The sequence below is a fragment of the Colius striatus genome, chromosome 14 (assembly GCF_028858725.1).
Source record: "Colius striatus isolate bColStr4 chromosome 14, bColStr4.1.hap1, whole genome shotgun sequence".
Classification (NCBI taxonomy): Eukaryota; Metazoa; Chordata; class Aves; order Coliiformes; family Coliidae; genus Colius; species Colius striatus.
Genome location: NC_084772.1, coordinates 2,522,348 through 2,544,047, shown reverse-complemented (window position 1 = coordinate 2,544,047; position 21,700 = coordinate 2,522,348). Strand labels below are relative to the sequence as shown.

The window sequence follows — 21,700 nt, the reverse complement described above, 5'->3', positions numbered from 1 at the left end:
GGCTCACAGCAGTGGCTGCTGGAAGCCCTCGAGTGCAAACAAAGGTTGAGACAGGCCGAGAGTTTGCAGCTGCAGGTGTGGGGAAAGGCTGTGAGAGGCTGCTCCATGCCTGGTGAGATCAGCCCTAGAGCTTGCAGAGGAGAAAAGAGGCAGAGGAGGGGCAGAGGAGGTTGTAATGTGAGAAACCTGTTACTAGGTGGCGATAGCAATTCGTTATTGCTGCACAACAGAGCCAAGTTCCCAGCAAGTGGCTTTGTGCGTGGAGAGAAGGGGGGATGTGTCTGCAAAGTGCAGGGCAAGGCTTGTTCCCCTGTGCTGCTCAGCCAGGACAGGGCACACGCTGCCAGGGGGTGCAGGGTGGCAGTCAGGCTCAGGTAACGCTGCAGTGACAGTGTCCAGGGCTGGGGCTGGGTTCAGTTGGAATCATCAGGAAATTGGAGATTGGATGAAGTTGGTCAGTGCTGGAATGGCCTGTGTGCCAGTGCTGTGTGCCAGTGCTGCAATGCCCTGTGTGCCAGTGCTGTGTGCCAGTGCTGCAATGCCAGTGCTGTGTGCCAGTGCTGTGTGCCAGTGCTGCAATGCCAGTGCTGTGTGCCAGTGCTGCAGTGCCCTGTGTGCCAGTGCTGTGTGCCAGTGCTGTGTGCCAGTGCTGGAATGGCCTGTGTGCCAGTGCTGTGTGCCAGTGCTGTGTGCCAGTGCTGGAATGGCCTGTGTGCCAGTGCTGTGTGCCAGTGCTGCAATGCCCTGTGTGCCAGTGCTGTGTGCCAGTGCTGGAATGCCCTGTGTGCCAGTGCTGTGTGCCAGTGCTGCAATGCCCTGTGTGCCAGTGCTGTGTGCCAGTGCTGGAATGCCCTGTGTGCCAGTGCTGTGTGCCAGTGCTGCAATGCCCTGTGTGCCAGTGCTGTGTGCCAGTGCTGCAATACCCTGTGTGCCAGTGCTGCAATGCCCTGTGTGCCAGTGCTGCAATGCCCTGTGTGCCATTGCTGGAATGCCAGTGCTGTGTGCCAGTGCTGTGTGCCGGTGCTGCAGTGCCCTGTGTGCCAGTGCTGGAATGCCCTGTGTGCCAGTGCTGTGTGCCAGTGCTGCAATGCCCTGTGTGCCAGTGCTGTGTGCCAGTGCTGGAATGCCCTGTGTGCCAGTGCTGGAATGCCCTGTGTGCCAGTGCTGTGTGCCAGTGCTGCAATGCCCTGTGTGCCAGTGCTGGAATGCCCTGTGTGCCAATGCTGCAGTGCCCTGTGTGCCAGTGCTGCAATGCCCTGTGTGCCATTGCTGCAATGCCCTGTGTGCCACTGCTGCAATACCCTGTGTGCCATTGCTGCAATGCCCTGTGTGCCAGTGCTGTGTGCCACTGCTGCAATACCCTGTGTGCCATTGCCGGAATGCCCTGTGTGCCAATGCTGCAGTGCCCTGTGTGCCAGTGCTGAAATGCCAGTGCTGTGTGCCAGTGCTGGAATGCCCTGTGTGCCAGTGCTGTGTGCCATTGCTGCAATGCCCTGTGTGCCAGTGCTGTGTGCCAGTGCTGGAATGCCCTGTGTGCCAGTGCTGGAATGCCAGTGCTGTGTGCCAGTGCTGTGTGCCGGTGCTGCAGTGCCCTGTGTGCCAGTGCTGGAATGCCCTGTGTGCCAGTGCTGTGTGCCAGTGCTGCAATGCCCTGTGTGCCAGTGCTGGAATGCCCTGTGTGCCAATGCTGCAGTGCCCTGTGTGCCAGTGCTGCAATGCCCTGTGTGCCATTGCTGCAATGCCCTGTGTGCCACTGCTGCAATACCCTGTGTGCCATTGCTGCAATGCCCTGTGTGCCAGTGCTGTGTGCCACTGCTGCAATACCCTGTGTGCCATTGCCGGAATGCCCTGTGTGCCAATGCTGCAGTGCCCTGTGTGCCAGTGCTGAAATGCCAGTGCTGTGTGCCAGTGCTGCAATGCCCTGTGTGCCAGTGCTGTGTGCCAGTGCTGGAATGCCCTGTGTGCCATTGCTGCAATGCCCTGTGTGCCAATGCTGCAGTGCCCTGTGTGCCAGTGCTGCAATGCCCTGTGTGCCAGTGCTGGAATGCCCTGTGTGCCAATGCTGCAGTGCCCTGTGTGCCAGTGCTGCAATGCCAGTGCTGTGTGCCAGTGCTGCAATGCCCTGTGTGCCAGTGCTGTGTGCCAGTGCTGGAATGCCCTGTGTGCCATTGCTGCAATGCCCTGTGTGCCAGTGCTGCAATCCCCTGTGTGCCATTGCTACAATCCCCTGTGTGCCAATGCTGGAGTGCCCTGTTGCCAGCTGCAAACTCATTGCAGTTACCATCTCAAGTCAGCAACAGACAAGTGCTGAAGTGACACACATGTAACAGGTCAGGTTTTGGGGAGGCTGAAGCCACAGGTGAGTGCCAGCAGCAGCAGCAGGGACAGTGGAGAGCAGCCACAGTGTTCAAAACCCAGGGTCACTGATACTTCTGGCTGGAGTCTTAGCAGTGCAAGTTTCACAGCAGCCTCTAGAGCCTCTATCACTCCCTCCTTTGTTTCTGGCAGCCCCATTTGGCATGTTTGCTGAGGGTGCTGCCTCTGCTGCTGTCCCTGTCTCATGCAGACATGCAGCAGGACTGGTGCTGCTGGAGCTGCTCTGAGGGAAGATGCAGATGGCTCTTGGGATGTGTCAGGCTGTTCCTTTGCATGTGTGGGACTGAGGAAACTGCTTCTCATTTCTAGGCTGGGATTTACCACAACTCCTTCCCACTTTTCACTCTCAGACTTTGTCCTGAGGTCCAAAATCTTGGCCCATGGCACATTTCAGGCTTGCTGTGTTCCCTGTCTCTCTCCCTGGCATTCAGGTGGGGTGGTGCAATAAGCAGAGAGCCCTGGGCATGCACAGGCTGTTCCATGCTTTCCTGGGAAGGCTGAGCTGTGGCTCTGCTGCTGCTGCCAAGTTCATGGAGCTGAGCAGCAGCTGACAGGCTGAAATCTCTGGTGTCCTCACATTGCTGTTGCTTTTGTAGGAGCATCATGGCTTGCAGAACTGTCCCAAACCTCTTCCCAGGCCTCACCTCTGTGCTTTGCAGCATGCTCAGCCTTTTTGGTTTTGCCTTACTACAGGTTACCTTTTAGCCCTTCTCCTCTCATGGTCTTTGCATTTCTTCTGTAGGCTTTCTGCCAAAACCATTGCTCCCTGTTCAGCAGATCCTGTGCTTGGGTTGTGTAAGGTCAGGAGGTGGTCACAGCACCTTCTTTTGCTTCAGCACAGTCTGCCTGAGGATCCAGCCCTGTCTGTTGTTGTTGGGTCACTCTCAGGCTTTTAAGACAAGTACATCTCTGGGTGAGATGAGGTTTGGATTGTGTCATCCATAAGGATGCTCCAGAGAGAGTCCTGTGGCCACAGCCATGGGAACACTGTCCTCTCTTCTGCAGGGTGAGAGTCCCAGAGTAAGACCAGGCCAGTGTGTTGCCTGAAGAATGCATCAGCTCCTGAAGGATGGATTGGTCTGTGTCTTTGCAATAGTTAGCAGTGGCATCTGCTGTATCTGCATGTGAGACATACACAAAAGCATTTCCAACAGAACTGGAGAGGAACAGAACAGAAGAGGGAGCTCAGAAGAATGGAAATACTATGAGATGTAGAAAAGAGACGTGGTCAGAGCCTGGCACAGAGCTGGGGAAGGGGCTGGAGCACAAGGGGCTGGGGAGGGGCTGAGGGAATGGGGAGAAGAGGAGGCTGAGGGGAGACAGCAGCACTCTCTGACACTCCCTGACAGGAGGCTACAGGGAGCTGGGGGTCAGGCTCTGCTCCCCAGTAATGACAGAACAAGAGGAAAGAGCCTCAGGTTGCCCCAGGGGAGGTTGAGGTTGGAGCTGAGGCAGAGCTGTTTCCCTGAGAGGGGTGTGAGCCCTGTGCCAGGCTGCCCAGGGAGCTGGGGCAGTGCCCAGCCCTGGAGGGATCCCAAAGCCCTGGAGCTGAGCTGCTGAGGGCTGTGGGTCAGTGCTGGGCTGGGCAGGACTGGGACTACAGCAGCTTCAGGGGCTTTGCCAACATGATTCTGTGGTTCTCTGAAAGAACAAGTGGGCAAGGTGCAAGCTCTGAGCCCAGCTTTAACCTCTGACACAACATTACTGGCAAAAGAAAGAGAAGATGGCAATGTTCAAATGGATCACTTTGAAAATGACTCATTGCCATTTGAGATTTGTGCTTTAAGCCACAGAGTGGGAAGTGTTGTTGCCCAAGGGAAGCACAGAAATCCTTATCCACTGCTTGAAGGGCATGAAGATGTGAGGCTGCAGAGATTGCCTCCAGCTGCAAGGAGCAGCTCTTACAGCCAAAGCTACACCTGGAAATGCTTTTGGGGGAAGATGATGTTAGTGTGGAGCACAACTGTTTCACAAAGAGGAGCTTGTTTCACCACAGGCAGGATAAACCAGAAGCAGGGCTTGATTGTTGTCTTTGTCCAGATGACTCCTGGCAGCCTGTTACTTCTCAGAAGGGTTTCAAAGCCAAATGATGTGTTTGGGTTGATGCCCATTCATTTCTTTCCAGGTGTGTGAAGGTTCAGCAAACTGCTGTCCACATCCTTCTGAACTGGCTTCATCACTCACCTGTTCTCTTGGCCTTTTTGCAGGATGGGATAAACATTCCTATGGGTACCATGGGGATGATGGGCACTCCTTCTGCTCCTCAGGGACAGGACAGCCCTACGGCCCCACCTTCACCACCGGAGACGTGATCGGCTGCTGTGTGAACCTCATCAACAACACCTGCTTTTACACCAAAAATGGCCACAGCTTAGGTGAGTAAAGCATCCTGAGGTGCTCTCAGGAGAGGGATGCTCCTGCCCTGCTCTTGCTGCTGCTCTTTACTCCAATGCTTTGCTTGTGGTGTAACTCTTGTGCCAGATTTGTGGGTAAGAGTTAAGAAACGGGAGAGGAAAGGAGCCCTAACCAGCAGCCAGGAGATGGGAATTGCCTCCAAGACATCCACACTTCCAGCATGTGAAATGGTTTCTGTGCTGCTCCATTTATTGAAGTGGGTTAGGAATACATCCCTGGCTTCTGCTCCTTTCCTCTGCTGCTGTGCAGTGGGAGGTGGGGTAAGATGGCTAATGGCAGGGCAGCAGGGAAATAAAGAAGTGAGACATTTAGTGTGTTAGCTGACTGCAAAGCCACCACATCAGTGTCTTTTCACTTTATAAGGGGCTTTATCCATCTGGAAGCTTTAACATATTGGTCTAAGCATTCCCAAAGCTAGGTATTTCAGCAAAAAAAGCCTTTCTTAAGCACTTTGGTTCATTCCACAGTCTCAGTAGTTCCTCTCACATTGAGTCTAACATTAACTCCAGTGTTTTGTGCAAAGGAACATCTCACAGATGTTTGCCAGGCATCCATCATAGCTGACTTGTCTAAATTAGAAAGTTTTGGCTCATTTTGACCTCAAATGTTCTCCACCCTGGGTAAATACTTGTCTTTGTGATTGTTTTATCACCTGAGCCATGCAGTACATTGTAAGAGGTTCACAGCTCCCTTTTTGCACTGGGATTGCTTTGGTTTGGTAGGGACAGGCTCTCCTTTCCTTTGCTTCTCCTTGCTGTGTCAGTTAGGCTTTGGTGGATTCCTGGTGAAGACACTGGTAGAAAAAAACCACTCAAAACATTTACCAGAGCAAAAGTTGTTTTGAGTTCCTGGCTGGGCTGGAGGAGGGAGTGGGATTGGAGTGCAGTGTGTGTCTGGAGAGTGCATCAGTTCTGGTGGGCTGCTGGGAAAAGCACTGGGCTCCCCCTGTACAAGAGAGAGCTGGATATACTGGAGAGAGTCCAGTGAAGGGCCACTGAGGTGCTTAGGGGACTGGAACATCTTTCCTAGGAGGGAAGGCTGAGAGGGCAACTACTGTTCAGTCTTGAGAACAGAAGGCTCAAGGGAAATCTCATCAGTACACAGAAATACTTGCAGGGAGGCTGCAAAGAGGACAGAGCTATGCTCCTCTCAGTGGTACCCAGTGCCAGGACCAGAAGCAATGGGCACAAACTGAAACATAAAGGCTTGGCACAAACAAACCCAGGAGGTTCCCTCTGAAACACTTGTTCAGTGTGATGGTGAGCAGGCACTGGCACAGGTTGCCTGGAGAGGCTGTCTCCATCTGTGCAAGTACTCAGAAGTCACCTTGACATGGTGCTGGGCTGGGTTCAGCTCTGGGTGGCTCTGCTTGAGCAGAGGGGCTGGACCAGCTGATCTCCAAAAGTGCCTCCAAGCTCAGCCAGTCTGTGCTGCTGTGCAAGCAGCATGCAGAGCTACAGGTGTGGCAGAGATATGGGTCTGATATGTGGACTTTTCCCCCTCAAATCTCCAGCAGGATCCTTCCCCTGAGGCAGATGCAGGAGGGCCTGGTGCTCATGCAGACAGAACTTCTTTTGGAAGCTTGTTTTCTGTTTTCCTCTGGTTTCAGAGGCACCACTTGTTGATTTGTGAGGGAATGGTTGCCTGGAAATGAGGCACATGCCTTCTGAGAGGCATTCTGGATCAAGTCTGTGGTTCTGTGTTCAGCAACTAGCCCTGATGCTTTGCAACATGTCCAGAGATCTTCAGCCCTGAATGGAAGGGAGAAATTCTTTGAGCATCCTTTGACTTGTTTTTAACATTCTGATGTTAGAAATGAGCCTGAGTCAGGAGCCCAGTGGGAAGCTGCTCAGAGCCTGAGGCAGGAGCCCAGTGGGGAGCTGCTCAGAGCCTGAGTCAGGAGCCCAGTGGGGAGCTGCTCAGAGCTGGTTGTCTGATCTGGCTTCTTTGAAATGGTGTTTATTAGCCAGACCACATGTGATGCTGGGTAGTTCCTTGTGGCTTCCTACCTAGCAGCATCAGGCCCTGATGGAGACACTGTGACTCATTTGGAGTCCATAAGAATTGCCCAGATATCTGATAGATGGATTAAGCTAAATTTAGCTCACAAGGGACATTCCCCTTGTCAGTCCTGTGCTGAGAAGGTGACCAGAGCTCTGGAAGCACCAGGGGATGGTGTAGAGCAGGAATGAGACAAGTTCATCATACACAGCTGCTGAAGTGCTGAGACAGTTAAGAATCTCCCATTCTAGTCACTGTCCTTGCTTTTTAGTGTGTATTTACACAGGAGTAGCAGAGTGGTTTGTGCTGTGCCTCTCTGGCTCTTCTCCTTTGTTTGAGTGGATGGTTTTCCAGCCTCACTGCTTTTTAGCCTGACAGTGCTGTTACTTTTGGTCCAGTGCAAGTGCAGCAGGCAGGGAGAGGCCAGATGTTCTGCTGAATGAATGAAACTCTCTTCACTTGAAATGGAGTTGAGTGACCAGGAGCCTGCAGAGTGGGTGTGTAGACAGTAGAAAAGGTGTCCTTTGCTCTGTCTTCTCTTGTGTTCCCAGGGCCATGGTGTGACTGGATGTCTGGGCAGATGAAGCCAAACAAACAGCACAGCTCAGTAACCTCTGTATTGCATTTCATCCTTCTTGTCCTCTGATTCTTTGCCTTGTGTCCTGCTCAGAGCTTTGTTTTGGTTGGGATCTTGGGGGAGTCTTCACAGCAATGAATTGACCTGGTCTTTCTGTCTTGATTTCTAGCACTCCTTTTCCTTCAAAGGTGAGGTTTTTTTGGGTAGAAAGCTTTTGTTTTCTAACCTGAGGTTAGGTCATCCCTTGGGGAGCAGCCAACACCAGCAGTGAACAATGGCAGTGGGAAGAAAGGGAATAAGATGATACCATGCTTAGAGAGCAACTGGAGGTTTCATAAGCATTGTTGTCTCCTGGGTATCCTCCTCTTGGGCTCCTCAGATGTATGGCACAAGACATGAGATGTATGAGAAGATTAGAGGTGGGAGAGTCTCCTGAACATTCACAAGTCACTTGTTCTTGTGCCAGCCCCTCTTTCAGCTGTAATGTCCTCAGAGAGGACAGAGGATGTGGTCAGAAGAGCCCAGTGATGGGAGTACCTGGGAGCCACATCAGTCATTGCTGAGCCAAAAGCTGCTGGAACACTGCACTGACTTCTTGCAAGAGCAGGATGAAAAGCTCAGGCAGGATCTCTTGTCGAGGGTCAACAGTGTCTGCTTGTGCTAAACACAGAGTTCAAGAGAAGTGCTTCCCTCTGGAAGCTGAGAAGAAAGCCCTCAGATCCTGACCACAGGACCTCAGATCTGAGACCTCAGATCCTGCTCCTCTGGCTGTTACACAGCCACTCATGAACATGAGAGATTTACAACCTGAGTTTTGCCAGGAAAGGGATGCATATGCAGTTTCTTGATGGTCCCTGACACAGAGCTGCTGCAGCTGTGTTTCTCTCTCCTCTTAGGAAACTAGATCATGGTCTAATCCTGCTGCAGGTTTAAAAATGCTCCTGAGAGCAGTCAGCTCCTTTGTGATGCCAGGTAGCTTGTGCTCAGGGTTTCAGGACCCTGCCTCTGGACACTACAATTTGCCTCATTGTTAATGGAATGACTCTAGCTTTGTCTTTCCCTTAAGGTGATATTCTCTCTTCACCATTTCAGCTCTCCTTTCCACCTGTTGATGAGATTCTCCCCCTCTTTCTTTTCCTTGTGATTGCTCTTGTTGTCTCCCATTGTCTCCATGCTTTTCCATGTGATCATCTCCATCAGGAGCACTGTGTGAGAACTGATTTCTTGGCCATCATAAGTTCTGGATGCTGTGGTTGGAGCTAAGTCTTGAGCTTTGTTTAGAGATCATAGAATCATAGAGTGATAAGGGTTGGAAGGGACCTTTAAAGATCATCTAATCCAACCCCCCAAATGATGCCACATGTCTGACATCATGTGTAACCTGTTCTGGGAAATGTCTTCTGGCTGCTGCTGAAATGCCTTTGACAAGTTCTGAGCAGAGTCCTGGCAATAGAAAACATGATGAGCTGTGCCTGGAGGTGTGCTGGGAATGAATTAGAAGATGGAGAAGGGTGAGAAATGTTGGAACTGCAGCTTTTGAGCAAAGAATGTTGGATGTGAGGAAGGAAATTGAGTGCTCCAGGTCTCTTGGATAAAGTGGATGAGTTTGCTCAGGGACTAATGTAGGAGTGCTTCAGACCTCAGACTTTGACAGCAGACTGAGGTAAATGGAGCAGCAGGGCTATAAAAAGAGCATTGCAGACCCTCTGAAGTCTTGGCATAGAAAACATCCAGTAGTCTGAGTTCTAGGAAGGACCAGGGTAACCTGTAAAGTCAAACACCCATTCTCAACCAGTTTAGACATGAACAGGAACAACAGCCATAAGGAAGCTATCTGCTTGTCAGATGCCCATCCCAGCTTTGCCTGGGTTGAATGGGCTTATCCTCCAACCAAGGGAGGTTTCAAACAAGACTTTTAGATGAAGCAAATCTAAAAGGGATGGAAAATATCCCATTTGGCTGCAGCCTGGTTTCTCTGAGGGCACTTTTACCCAGGTGGCTTGATTGGAAAACTGTTTCCAGGAGTGTGCAGAACTGTGTGGGTTTAATAGTGCATCTCACCAGCAAGTTGTACAAGTGTTCAATGGGCTGACATTTGCTAATCTACTCTTTAGGATGCTGAGTGTGTTGCTGCTTATTGTGCTGTGGTGGTTTAGCCTGATGTCCACCCAGTCATAAAATCACTCCCCCTCCCAAACTGCACAGGAGAGAGAGGGAAATATAACAGCCAGCCTGTGAGCTGAGCTAAGGACAGAGAGATCACTCAGCACTTGGTGCCACAGGCAGAACAGACTCAACTGGGGGAGAAATTGTTTGATTTATTAAAGAAGCAATAAGAGGAGGGAGATGAGAAATAAAACTGTCTTAAATACATCTCCCCCACCCCTCCTCTGCCCAGGACTCTCCTCCCTTCCCCCCCAGCAGCACAGGGCATGGGGCTTAGGGTCATTTTGTTACAGATGGACTTTGCTGCTGCTGCATCTCAGGGGGAGGCCTCCTCACACTTCCCACTGCTGCCCTGTGGGGTCCCTCCCATGGGAGACAGTCCCTCAGGAACTGCTCCAGCCTGGCTCCTTCCCATGGGCTGCAGCTCCCCACCAACTGCTCCAGCCTGGGCCCTGCCATGGGGCAGCTCCTCACAGCCTGCCCCAGCGTGGGCCACCCACAGGAGAACAGTCCTTCAGGGACAGACTGCTCCAGCCTCACAGGGTCACAAATCCTGACAGCAAACCTGCTCTGGCCTGGGCTCCTCTCTCCCCACTTGCTCCAGGATGAGCTTCCCACGCAGTCACAGCCTCCTTCAGGCACCCACCCGCTCTGGCCTGGGCTCCTCCACGGGCTGCCAGTGGGTCTGTGCTCCCTGGGGTCTCCATGGGCTGCAGGGGCACAGCTGCCTCAGCATGGGCTGCACCACAGGGCACAGAGGAGTCTAAGCACCCTCCTCCCTCTCTCTCACTGACCCTGCTGTGTGCAGAGATGTTCTCACAGTCTCTCTCCCTGTTGCTGCTGCAGTTCAGCAGCTGCCCAGCAACTTCTCCTTCTCCCATAAGTTATTCACAGAGGTGTGACCTCCATCAGGTGCAGGGTCCAGCTTAGAACAGACTGACCCCAACCCTGTGAGCTACAGGGGAAGCTTCTGCCAACTGTTTTTGTTTAAAGAAGCCAGCCCTGTAGCCCCTGTGCTACCAAACACCTGCCCCAGGCAAAAGCACTACAAGTGCTTGTGTGTTCTCTGCATTGCAGTTACCTTAGCAGATGCTGGAGGAGTCCCTTCCATGTAAGACATGGCTTGCTGTGGCTCATCACCCAAAGCTGTGTTGTGCAAAGGCAACTCTGGAATGTAGTGTGAAGAAAATGGCATCAGGGAGGCAGACAGGAGAATTCTTGCTTGGGGGACAGCAGAGTTGAGCTAGAAGGCCCCTTAAGCTTGGGTGTGTGTATAAGTACATGGAAAGATGGATGTCCTTTAATGAGCTGATGAGTGCAAGTGTGGATCATACTGGACCTTCATTTAATGTCTATCACTGCCTTGCTGGTCAGATGAACATCATGGATTTACAGAGAGGCTCTTCAGGCTCTTGCCTCTTGTGTTCTCATGTCTTTATATTGATGAAGCTTGGTCTTTTAAATTGGATCCAGGCTTTGGAGGTGCTGCAGAGAAAGAGTGTGGCTTCAAACTCAGCTACCTACTTAGAGCCAGGATTTCTTCCCTTCCTGCTGTTTACTGTTGGCTGCAGCTATGGGGCAGCACCAATTGAAGGTGAACTCCCTCACCAGACATCCCTGTGCAGCAGATCTAGTTCTGTGTGATTAAAGCACTTTATTGGTCTTAGATACATAACAGAGGGGGGAAAAACACCCAAATGCCTTAACTGAAAAGCAATGGAATAGGTTTATTTGTAGAGTCATAGAGTAATTTTGTTGGGAGTGATCCAGCAGGACCCACTGGCTCATGGTACTCAAACCTATCAAGGCTTTACTGTCTCTAAGAAGGGAGATTCCCCTGGGGACCTTTCTGGTCCCTTGTTGCAGTGTTTGATCACATTCAGGCTGGATTGTAATCAGGATTTCCAATGTTCTGACTTGGCTCTGTTGTCTTCTGCATGCTGTGACCACACATCTCTGGGAAAAGCCTGGCTCTGTCATTTCTATCCTCTCTTTGGAGGCAGCATGAAGTGTCTGAACAACTCCTGAACAACCCAATTTGTCCCAGCCTCTCTCCATCTGGTTGGCCTCAGCTGGACTCACTGCAGCTTTCCTGTGTGCCTTGTGCTCAAGAGCCCAAAAGCAAGCACCATGCTCCAAGTTCAGACTCACAGCTGTTGGAGAGAAAGGAGCAATCCCTGCCTTTAACCTGCTCTCTCACTAACACAGCCCAGCTCCAGCTATGCTCTTACTAACTGGGACAGCCTAGGATGTGGATGTGCTGACTCCTCCTCAGTGTATTGCCCAGCAGGAGCTCCCACATCCTCTCCTGCAGATCTAATTCCTCTCCATTCAGTCCCAGCCTGTCCTGTTTTCCCCTCCTGCTGCAAGGGCTCTTTAGTGGCTTTTATTGAGCTTCATGAGACGTGTGCTGGATCATTTCTGCAGCCTGCTGAGGTGCTCCTGAGCAGCATTGTGCCCTCTCCTGGCTGGTACCATCTGGGAGTGCACCAATCCAGCTCATGTGCAAAGACACAGAACTGTGTTGGCCCAACCATCAATCCCTGAGAGACAACACTTGGACTTTGAGCTGCTCATCACAACCTTTTGATCCTGAGAGTGCAGTCAATTTCCCACCCACCTTGTAGTCCACTCCAAAATCATCTTCTTGTCCTTGTGATGGATGCAGCTCCCAGCTACATGTGTGTTGTGGTGGGAAAGCCAGGCTGCCTTTGCTCTGGCTGACTCTGAGGGGGCAGAAGAGGACTCCAGCAGGTCTCATTCTTATCTAAGGGTCAAAACAAGCCTTCATCCAGCTGAGCAAAACAAATGCAAAATGGGAAAACCCATTTGAGTGAGGAACAGTTCTTTGGAGAGAGTGATCAAGTGAGACAAATGCTTCCTGGGTGTTTTTCTCAGCATCACCTGTACACTCAGTGTTTGGAGTCAACAGACAAGATCCAAACTGCCATGGTGTTGATGACAGCATGTTGGCCACCTGCCAGGGTGCTCCTTCAGCCTTATGGGCTGTTTCATTGGGAAAACAGTCAGGATTGTTTTCCCTGAGCATTTGGGTTTGCATCTGCCCTGTTTCAGACAGGGCTTATTTGTTTCCTACACTTGGTTTGCATGGTTTCAGCCTCATGCTGTTAACTTTGCATTACTGCTCTTGGTTCAAATAGCCTTAACATTAAAAGCAGAGGGTGATGTGTGGGCTGTGGGGGCATCCCAGTGCCAGGCAGAAGGGAATGGTGTGTGGCTCAGAGGTGGGACACGTGTGAGAACTGGGCATACTGGTGTGGGTACCAGCCTTCCTCTGGCTAGTGACACAGAGTGGTGCTTGGATGAAGCATGGGGCAAAACCACAGCTTCTAGGTCCTGAAATGTTTTAAGCTCAGGCTGGTAAGCTGAACAGGACACCCCAAAACCAATGGGTCAGGGCTGCTGGGGCTCTGTCTCACTGTGCTGCTGCTGGATCCCATCGTGGAGGATGGAGGGACACAAGTGGTGGGAGAGGGAGGGGAGGCACCTTCCTTCAGTGGTGCTGAGCATCCCAGAGCTGTGCCTGGCTACCTGAGCATTGCCCCTGGCCACAGCTGTTAGCCACTGAGGCAATGGCTGTCTCTGCTTCAGTCTCTCTTTTCTGGCATGGCAGGTGTAGATCAAAAGGGAAACCATACCCTCTTTTCCCTTCTGCCTGTGGTGTTTGGAGCTGTCACAGTTGAGGGTGAAGCTGGTCTTTGTGCAGTATTCCCCAGACCTGTTGCAAGACTGTTCCCCACCTGTAATGCCAAGTGTTGAATGTTCATTCCTATCTGGGGCTGGCAAGAGCTGCTCACAGCCTCAACTTGTCTCTAAAGCCAAAGTGAGTCATGGAAACAAACTCCTGTGTAGTAACAGAGGGAGAAGCAAAGGAAAGAGGAGCTGCCTTGTACAAAGTGAAACTTTGGGGCAAGGTGTCTGGAACTCTGAGGCTTTTCTCTGACAAACCTTGCAGAGGAGGGGGCTGGGGCTGGTGAAAGGCAGGGCCAGATCTGCTGAACTGCAGGAATGTTTTGGAGCATGTGAAGGGAAAGAAACCCTTTGTCTTTTTAATTCTACTATTTTTCCCCCCACAGGTATAGCCTTTACAGACCTCCCTGTAAGTACCTGTTTTCAGTGTTTTACCTAAGGATGCAAAGAGAAGGGAGGGGGAAGAGTGTGGGAGTGTGATTGAGTCTTGGGTTTTTCCATCCCCCTGTTTTCTGCCCTGTTAAAAAACCTGGTGACACACACACAGACACACACAAACACACACAGAGACACACAGAGACACTGAATGCTGTGGGTGCTCCTCTTTCTGTCACCCTGCAGTCTATGGCTGGCTGTGTGCCCTACTCACATGCTTTCTCTCATCCCCTCACCACCTCTAAGATGATATTGTTCCTTCCCCTGGGTATTAAATAAGGATTCAAACTCCATCACAGCTCTGAATGTGGAGAGTGTGTGTGCAAATCAGCACACAGCCCCAAAGTGCCCCATGAGATGATTCAAAGCTTCTTCCTCTCTCCCCCAAGGTTTGTAGCCACGGTGGAGTTGTTGCCTTACCACACTGTGGTTGAGGAGGGGTGTTTCTGAGAAGGAAAGGCAGGCTGTGATGTCTCTGTGTGCTCATTGCACAGGTTTTTGTCAAGCCTGATGAGTGACCAGTGTGTAGAAGTGCTGGAAGAATGGCTTTGGTGGCCATTTGGGGTTGGTAGTTACTCTCCTGATTCACCAACTCAGATACTGAGTTACACCAGGCAAGTTGAGCCTTACAACAACCCAACTTTCACTGTGGGTGATGACACAAAGCAAAGGTTCCTCTTTCAGAGCCAAGTGTTCCTGAGCAAGGAGCAGCTGCTCAGGAGAAGCAGCTAAACCTGGGTCAGGCATATACCACTACATCCCCTGCACCCACTTCTCTCATCCATAGGACTTCTCTGAGGTTACACCCCTGTCTCTATGAACCCTAAATCACAGCATGACAGTCCCAGAGTGGTGAGGTTTGGAAGGGCCCTGTAGAGATCATCCAGTCCATATCCTCTGAGGGATTGCTTCATCCCCACAGCTTGTTGAGGCCTCCAAAGTGACCAGTTTCTTGCCTGACTCCCACCCTGTGGGGAGCTTTGCTTTGCTTCCTTTTGCACCTCCTGCCATAAGCATTTGGTTTGTTGCTCTGGTTTTTCCATTGTGGGGAGTCATGACCACCACTCCCTGCTCCCCCTTCCCAGTGGCATTCACAGCTCTCTCCCACACCCCACCAGATGTCCCAGCTCCTTCATTTCCCTTTCCACATCACTTGTCTGTACAGCTTGCTTTTCTCTTCCTACTCTCTTTGAACTTGATAATGTTGCAGTGTCTCCTAAACTAGCCACTCCTCTAGATGTGGGTTGTTTCTAGGAGCTTATTCCCTTGATCCCATTTCCCTGTGCATGGATTAACCTTTTGGAGTGGAGCCTTGTGCCAACCTGTCATCCACAGCAAGGAAACACTCCTGTGATACACCCCTTAGGTGCTTTTTACATTGAGAAGCACAGTTTTGCCATATTCCTTCTGTGCTTTTGTCTTCCCACTTGTACAGTCTGAGATGAGAGCAGCCTCTGTGTTGGGTTACATCAATGGTTACTGTTTAGACTCCCATCAATCAAACACATAATGCTGCTGTTTTGCTGTTTGCTGCTCAAGTGTTGCCCTCAGGCTTCACAGCACAGATTTGGCAGGCTGCAATTACCTGTCTTGTTGATCCTTTTGATCCAGGAGCACACTGTGAGCTGACATAGACATCTAATGTGCACTTGTGGGCTGTTTACCCCAGCATTGAGCCTCACTTGTGGAGGCTCCTTCCTTGGAGAGCTTCAAGACCCACCTGGGCATGTTCCTGTGTGACCTGATCTAGGTGAAGCTGCTTCTGCAAGGGGTTTGCACTGGATGAGCTCTGGAGGTCCGTTCCAACCCCCCCCATCACTCTATGATCCTATGACCAGCTGGGGAAGGAGGCCAGACAGAAGGACTCTTGAACCATAGAATCATTTTGGTTGGAAATGACCTTGAAGCTCATCAGGTCCAACCCCTAACTTCACACTGCCAAGCCCACCACTAACCATGTCCTCCTTGGAGCAGTGAGGTCTTGCAGAGCCACTGAGATTGAATTCAGCCCCCATCCTGCTCCCTGGATCATCCTCACAGCACCTCGTGCTGTCTGTGTCTGCTGTGCAGAGGTTTAGTGTCAGACTGGAAGACCTGGTCAGGTGGGTTTTGGGATCAGCTATTCAAATGCCCTGTGGCAATGGTTAAATGGCATCCCTTGGCCTTTTCCCAGGCACTTGGCTGAGCTGTTTTCTGTGGAAGTCTTTTTTGGCTTTCCCAGCAGCAACTAATCCATAACACTGTGTTTTTCTGGGCCATGAAGGAGATCAGAGCATCTCCTGGTATTGACAGTTATCCTGCATGGGATAGTTTCTCAGAGAAGCTTGATTGGATCATTTCACTCCTTCACTGTGGATGTGAGCAAAGCCAGGAGGCTTCTGCCTCCATGCAGGGTTTGGACCATCCTCTCCACATGCTCACAGTGTTGGCAGCTTCATCCTAAGGGTGTCTGCACCCAACTGCCATCATTCCCATCCTCCACTGTCCTTCTCTTGACTTACTGCCTTCTTCCCTCACCTTTGCAGATGCCTATGTATCCCCTGGCCCTTTTTGCTCCCTGAGTCCATGGCTTCTTGGTCCTTCTTCCAACCAGCTAACTGCCCTTTCCTGAAGAAGGGAATGCCAGACCCAAGGCAGCCTTTTGGTTTAAATGCCTGTTGTCAGAGGCTGTAGAAGTCTTGAGGCAGTAAGGGACTGGAAGCTGTTGCAAGGGATGTTTTTCATGTGTCACAGCATTGTGGGACAGGCTTCAACACAACAGCCATTCACTCTAAGGGAGAGGAGACATCCATCACATCAAACATCTGTGGAGCTGTGTCCTTCACCTGCTAAAGCTGCTGCACAGGGGGATGCAAACAGCAGCCTGGTGTGAGTGAGCCTGGAGGTTCTGTGCAGCTGAGCAGCTTGTCCCACGTTGTTTGGCCCTGTCTGTGTTCCATAGCCAATGACTCAGATCCCCTGAGAAAGGGCTGGGGCTTCAAAGCCTTTTGCATCACAGCTTGTGTGTTGTTGGAGCTGACTGGTAGCACACATCCCTGAGAAACCTGGCCAGTGAGCTCTGGTGCTTTTACACAGGTCAAGCTTAGATAACTTTTAGGGCTGGCATGTCAGTGAGGTGACACAAGGGATTCATCTGCCTCTTCAAAACCAGCCTAGCAATTGGTTCCTTGAAGTGCTCCTTGCAAAGTTCCCCTTTCAGAGGCAAACAAGCAAGACAGTGTTTTGCAATAGCCCCAAGACTGGGAAGCTGAAAGAGAGACTTTCAGTTGAAATCCACATTTTGCTGTGCTGTCTCACACAGGCTGAAGTGCATTTGCTTCAGCTTCTTTCAGTTCCCTCTGTGTTTGTCCAGAAATACAGTGAGAGGGGGGCAAAAACCATCCCATTTTGAAGTTCATACCAACAGAACTGCTTGCAACTAGAAGTGAGGATCTCCCAGAGGGACTTTTCTCCTGTTTTACCAATTTAAGTCAATGCTTAAGCCTCTCTCTCTTATTTCCAGAGGCCTCTTGCCTGGCTCTTTGCTGAAACAATAGGGATTGTTCAAAAGCCCAGGGTGGGATTGGAGGGATGCAAAGGGACAAGGGCCTTAAAAACCATGTCAAGATGAACTAGGGGGCTGTGAACAACTGGCCACCATCATGAGAGGCAAGATGTGATCCCAATAGCAGAGGTATGTGAAGAACTTGGCAGGAGAAACAAGCTGGCTGGCCAGTGGGATGGTGGCTCCCTGCATCTGGCAGGGTGCTGGAGGTAGTTTAGTCAGTCAAGGAGTTCTTGGCAGTTGAGGACATTATCCCATGTGAGAAATGGGATTTCAGCTCTGAGTGGATTTAAGAGGAGCTTGGGGAGGGGTATGCAGTGTGCCCTCAAAGGTCATCCTACCCCAAAGTGGCTGAAATAGCTGTTCTGATGGAACTGGGGATGTAACTTCTGACTTCCAAGTGGTTTGGGTGTTTGCTTCCTGGCTTTGGAAGTTCAGGAGCTGCTGGTGTTAAAAAGCAAAGCTAAATAAACAAGCATGGACTGTGGGGAAGGTCTGATTTCTCATCAGAGACACTCCCTTGTCAGCCAGGTCTGAAGGAAAGGAGGAACTGGCTTCAACTCTGTCATTTTCCTCTGGGAGCTCTTCCTATGTCCTGCTGGATTTTCAGTCCACACTGAGCCAGCAGCTTCCTTGGTGTGAGAGAAGGGAAGGAGGAGATGTGCTGAGTCAGCAGTGATGCAAGCAGCCTGCTTTCAGTTTCCAGCCTGTACTGACAGATTTGTTTCCCCTTTGTTTGCTGAGATGTTGTGATTTCCAAGCTAGAGCAGATGGCTCTGAGGACAGCAATGCTGCAGTCTCTTGGGGAACCTCTTCCAGTCCTTAATCATCCTCCCTAGGAAGAATTTCTTCTTTATATCCCATCAAAAGTCCCTGTCTGCTGCTGGCTGGTGCATGTTGTCCTTTCACAGAACCCCCTTGAGAAGAGTCTCCCTCCATCTTTTCTATCACCTCCCTTTTGGGAATGGTTAGATGTCCCCTCCCCCCTCCCTTTTGCATTCTCTTCTCCAGGGTAATTCCCTCAGCCTCTCCCTACATGCCATGCACTCAGCCCTCTGAGCAGCTCTGCTGGAGCTCCTGGGGGAATGGCTGTCTTGTCCTGGGGATGTGGAGCTCAGGGCAGCTCTGCAGATGGAGCCACAGCAGTGAATGAAGAGAGAAGGAGTGGCTTCTCATGATGAGCTGGCTCCATTTTCAACCAGTGTGACTGGGATGCTGAGTTCTGCCTCCTCACCATCTTAATGCCTTTAGGAAAGAGTAAAATCCCCAACCCCATGGGTCTCAGGGGAAGGCAGGGGCATTGCTGCTGCCTCAGATCTCTGCAATAGTGAGGAGTTGAGTCATTTTGCCAGTAGGAAAGCCAACACCCCTGGCTGTAGAGGAGGAGAGGATTATCCTAGCTTTAAGGTAATCCTAAAGAGCCTAAACACCTAAAGTCTTGCATCTAACCTCCTAGAGATGGAGATCTGCTCCTCCACTGATCTGACATCTGGTATGAGTTCAACCATGAGCAAGACTCTGCAGCCAGGCACCATCCAGACTCCCCACTTGTGTGCCTTGCCCAGGGTCTGACTGCTGCAGGATCAGTCTCCAGTGAGGCAGAACAAAGGGAAGAACCCCAACACCAAGCCCTACATGAGTGACATGAGAGAGATTTCCTCTTAAACCCCCCAGGCTGAAGCAGAGTCAGTGAAGTTTGTGTCACAGACACAGCAAGAATTTGTGCTGCAGGAAGGTAACGTGGCAGTGAAGAGAACATGCTCTTCCAAAGTCATGCAGGCACCTCTGAGCCTTTTCTGGTGCTATTTACACCATGCTATATGGTGCTATTTATCTCCTCACATGGGCTCAAGGGATTCAATTCATAGCCATAAGCTTATTCTTCCAACAGCCTGAATTGAGAGGACTTGTAGAGAGACCCTGACTGCCTGTGTTCAGTGAGATCAGCTTTGGAAGGTGAATTACTGGCTGAATTGTAGAGGTGTTTTCATGGTGGAAACCTTTTTCTCTTTCCCATGTTCTAGTGCTGGAGCAAAGCTTCCACTTAGATCCATCTGCTAGCTCTTGAAATTCCCCTGCAGGGAATGTCATCCACCTGAAGCACTCAAATTCCTTGGGTGGGTGGTTTGCTGCCCAGGGTTTATCAAAGGCCTAATTTAGAGCTCCACTACTACCCATCCCCTTTTCATCAGAGGTGTAAAAGGCTCAGCAGCTGCCAAGGAATGAGAGAGCTCACTTGCAAGAGCAGAGAACACGTGTGTGTGTGTTGCTGGGGATGATGCCCCTTTCATTTTTGCAGTGTTGTCATATTTGCTGCCTCTTGAACTTTGGTAGAAAGTGCAGAAAACTGAGGCAGCAAGTGAGCACACCACAGGCAGCAGCCATGGCACTGGTCACAGGCTGCTGGGGGACTGAACCCTTTGCTTAATAACTCTTACTAACTGCACAACAAGCCACAGGCTTCCTTGAGATGCACCCAAAGGCTTGTTGCCCTTTGCTATTCCATCCCATTTCATCTCACCATACCAGGGTCTCACACACCTTCCTTTTTCTTCCTTTCACAGGCAAACCTCTACCCTACAGTGGGTCTCCAGACTCCAGGAGAGATAGTTGATGCCAACTTTGGACAGCAGCCCTTTGTGTTTGACATTGAGGACTACATGAGGGAGTGGAGGGCGAAGATCCAGAGCACCATCAAACGCTTCCCCATAGGGGACAGGCTAGGGGAGTGGCAAGCCATGCTGCAGAAGTAAGTCCCTCTTCTAGTGTCCAGCTTCTTTCATCCTCTTAGGCTTTCACTTGGGGTTTTCCTTTAATGCTGATGTATGTTTTCTTATGGCAAAAGCTGCCAGTCAGTGCATTTCACTCCACTTGGGTTCCCCCCTGCTTTGCTCTTTGTGTGTTTGCTGTGTAGATTGCTGCTGTGTCAAATGTAGAAGGTATGGGAGATGTTTGCAGCCAAGGGCTGCATGAAAGCTTGTGGGAATGGAAGGACAGACCCTTTGAGGTGATGCACTGGGGAAATGGAGTGGAGAAGCCACTGTCAAAACCACTAATACAGCACAAAAGCTTGTGTGGGAGTCAAGTGAGCTCAGCAATGAAAGAGCAAGAAACAGCCCAACCCAAAGGCTTCCAAAGTGACAACACAAACACTTTGTGCACTGGTGAGTGTTGAATGCATTTCCCAGGGCAAAAAGAATGGAGTGGAACTTGATGAGAACAACTGGCAAGAGTTGTCAGAGGTCAGCAGTATCTTCTGCCTGAAGATAGACTTGAGCAAGGCTCCACAGCTTGGCAACAGGTGATGGAGGGAGGTGGCCTGGAGTCGTGTCTCAGTCATGAAAAGCATGGCCAGCAAACACAAGAATTAGAGGAAAAGCACCTTTTGGCTTAAAAACTAACTCATTTCTTTCAGTGAGTGTATGAAAGTGTGGGACATGCTGCTGCCAGGAGTTGTACTGGCTGAAGTGTAAGTGCATTGGAAAAGACAGGCATTTAAACACCCACACTCATGCATGGAAGCCCATTCCATGGCTGCATTTGCTGGTCACTGTCAGAGAATCACAGAGTGGTTTCAGCTGGCAGAGACCTTTAAGCTCATGGGGTGCAGCCTCTGTCCCAGCCCATCACCCACCAGCCCATTGCCCTCAGTGCAACACCCACCTGCCTCTGAAACCCCTCCAGGGACTCCAGCAGCTCCCTGGGCAGCCCCTTCCAATGCCTGACAGCCCTGGCAGCACAGAAACTGCTCCTCACACCCAGCCTGAACCTCCCCTGGGGCAGCTTGAGGCTTTTTCCTCTTGTTCTCTTGCTTGTTACCAGGGAGAACAGACCCAATGGTCATCCAGGAGACCTTGGTGCAGCAGTGCTCACGTCCATGCTTCAGTTCTTTGCAGCTAACTCAGGATGCCCAGCAAAGCCTTTGGAAAGCAGCTGGCAGCAGCTGTTGGAAACAATACTATCTTGCTTCAAGAAAATGAAGAGCAAGAGGGCTGCCAGAGAGTTTGAAGGGCCTGTAGAGCATTGCAGTGAAAAAAGAGACCTTGGGGAAGATGATATCAAATTGAATTGTTGAGTCTCCTTCCCTGGAGACATCCCAACCCAGCTGGATGAGCTCCTGTGTGCCCTGCTCTAGGTGGTGCTGCTCTGGCAGGGGGATTGCACTGGATGAGCTTTGGAGGTCCCTTCCAACCCTTGAGGTTCTGTGATGCTGTGAATTCTTTGGCTGTGTGTCTAGGTTGTCAAGCTGGGACACTTCTTTGTGAGGGACTTGGCAGAAGCTGTATCAGGGATTGAAGTGTCTGTCAAGGAAACACTGGAAGAAATAGGTGAGGGGAGGTGGAGAAAGTCTCTGGGGTCAGATGTGGCTACAGAATCCTAAGAGGACTCAAGGAGAAAACAGATGAGCTTGTGGCTGTGGAGCAAAGTTTTCCTTCAAGCTGCCTTGAGTGCAGAGAAGGGGAAGGTGGGGTGTG

The 21,700-nt window shown here is 50.9% G+C and overlaps 1 protein-coding gene across 3 annotated transcripts in view; it reads left to right on the top strand.

The window, feature by feature from the left end:
- Positions 1–21,700, top strand: part of RANBP10 (RAN binding protein 10) — a 95,848-nt gene that overhangs the window by 61,330 nt on the left and 12,818 nt on the right. For all 3 annotated transcript variants that reach the window (XM_062007168.1, XM_062007166.1, XM_062007165.1), the window contains 3 exons: positions 4,584–4,751; positions 13,633–13,655; positions 19,790–19,974. In XM_062007168.1, the coding sequence (XP_061863152.1) occupies positions 4,584–4,751; positions 13,633–13,655; positions 19,790–19,974 (376 nt within the window). The remainder of the gene's footprint in view (positions 1–4,583; positions 4,752–13,632; positions 13,656–19,789; positions 19,975–21,700) is intronic.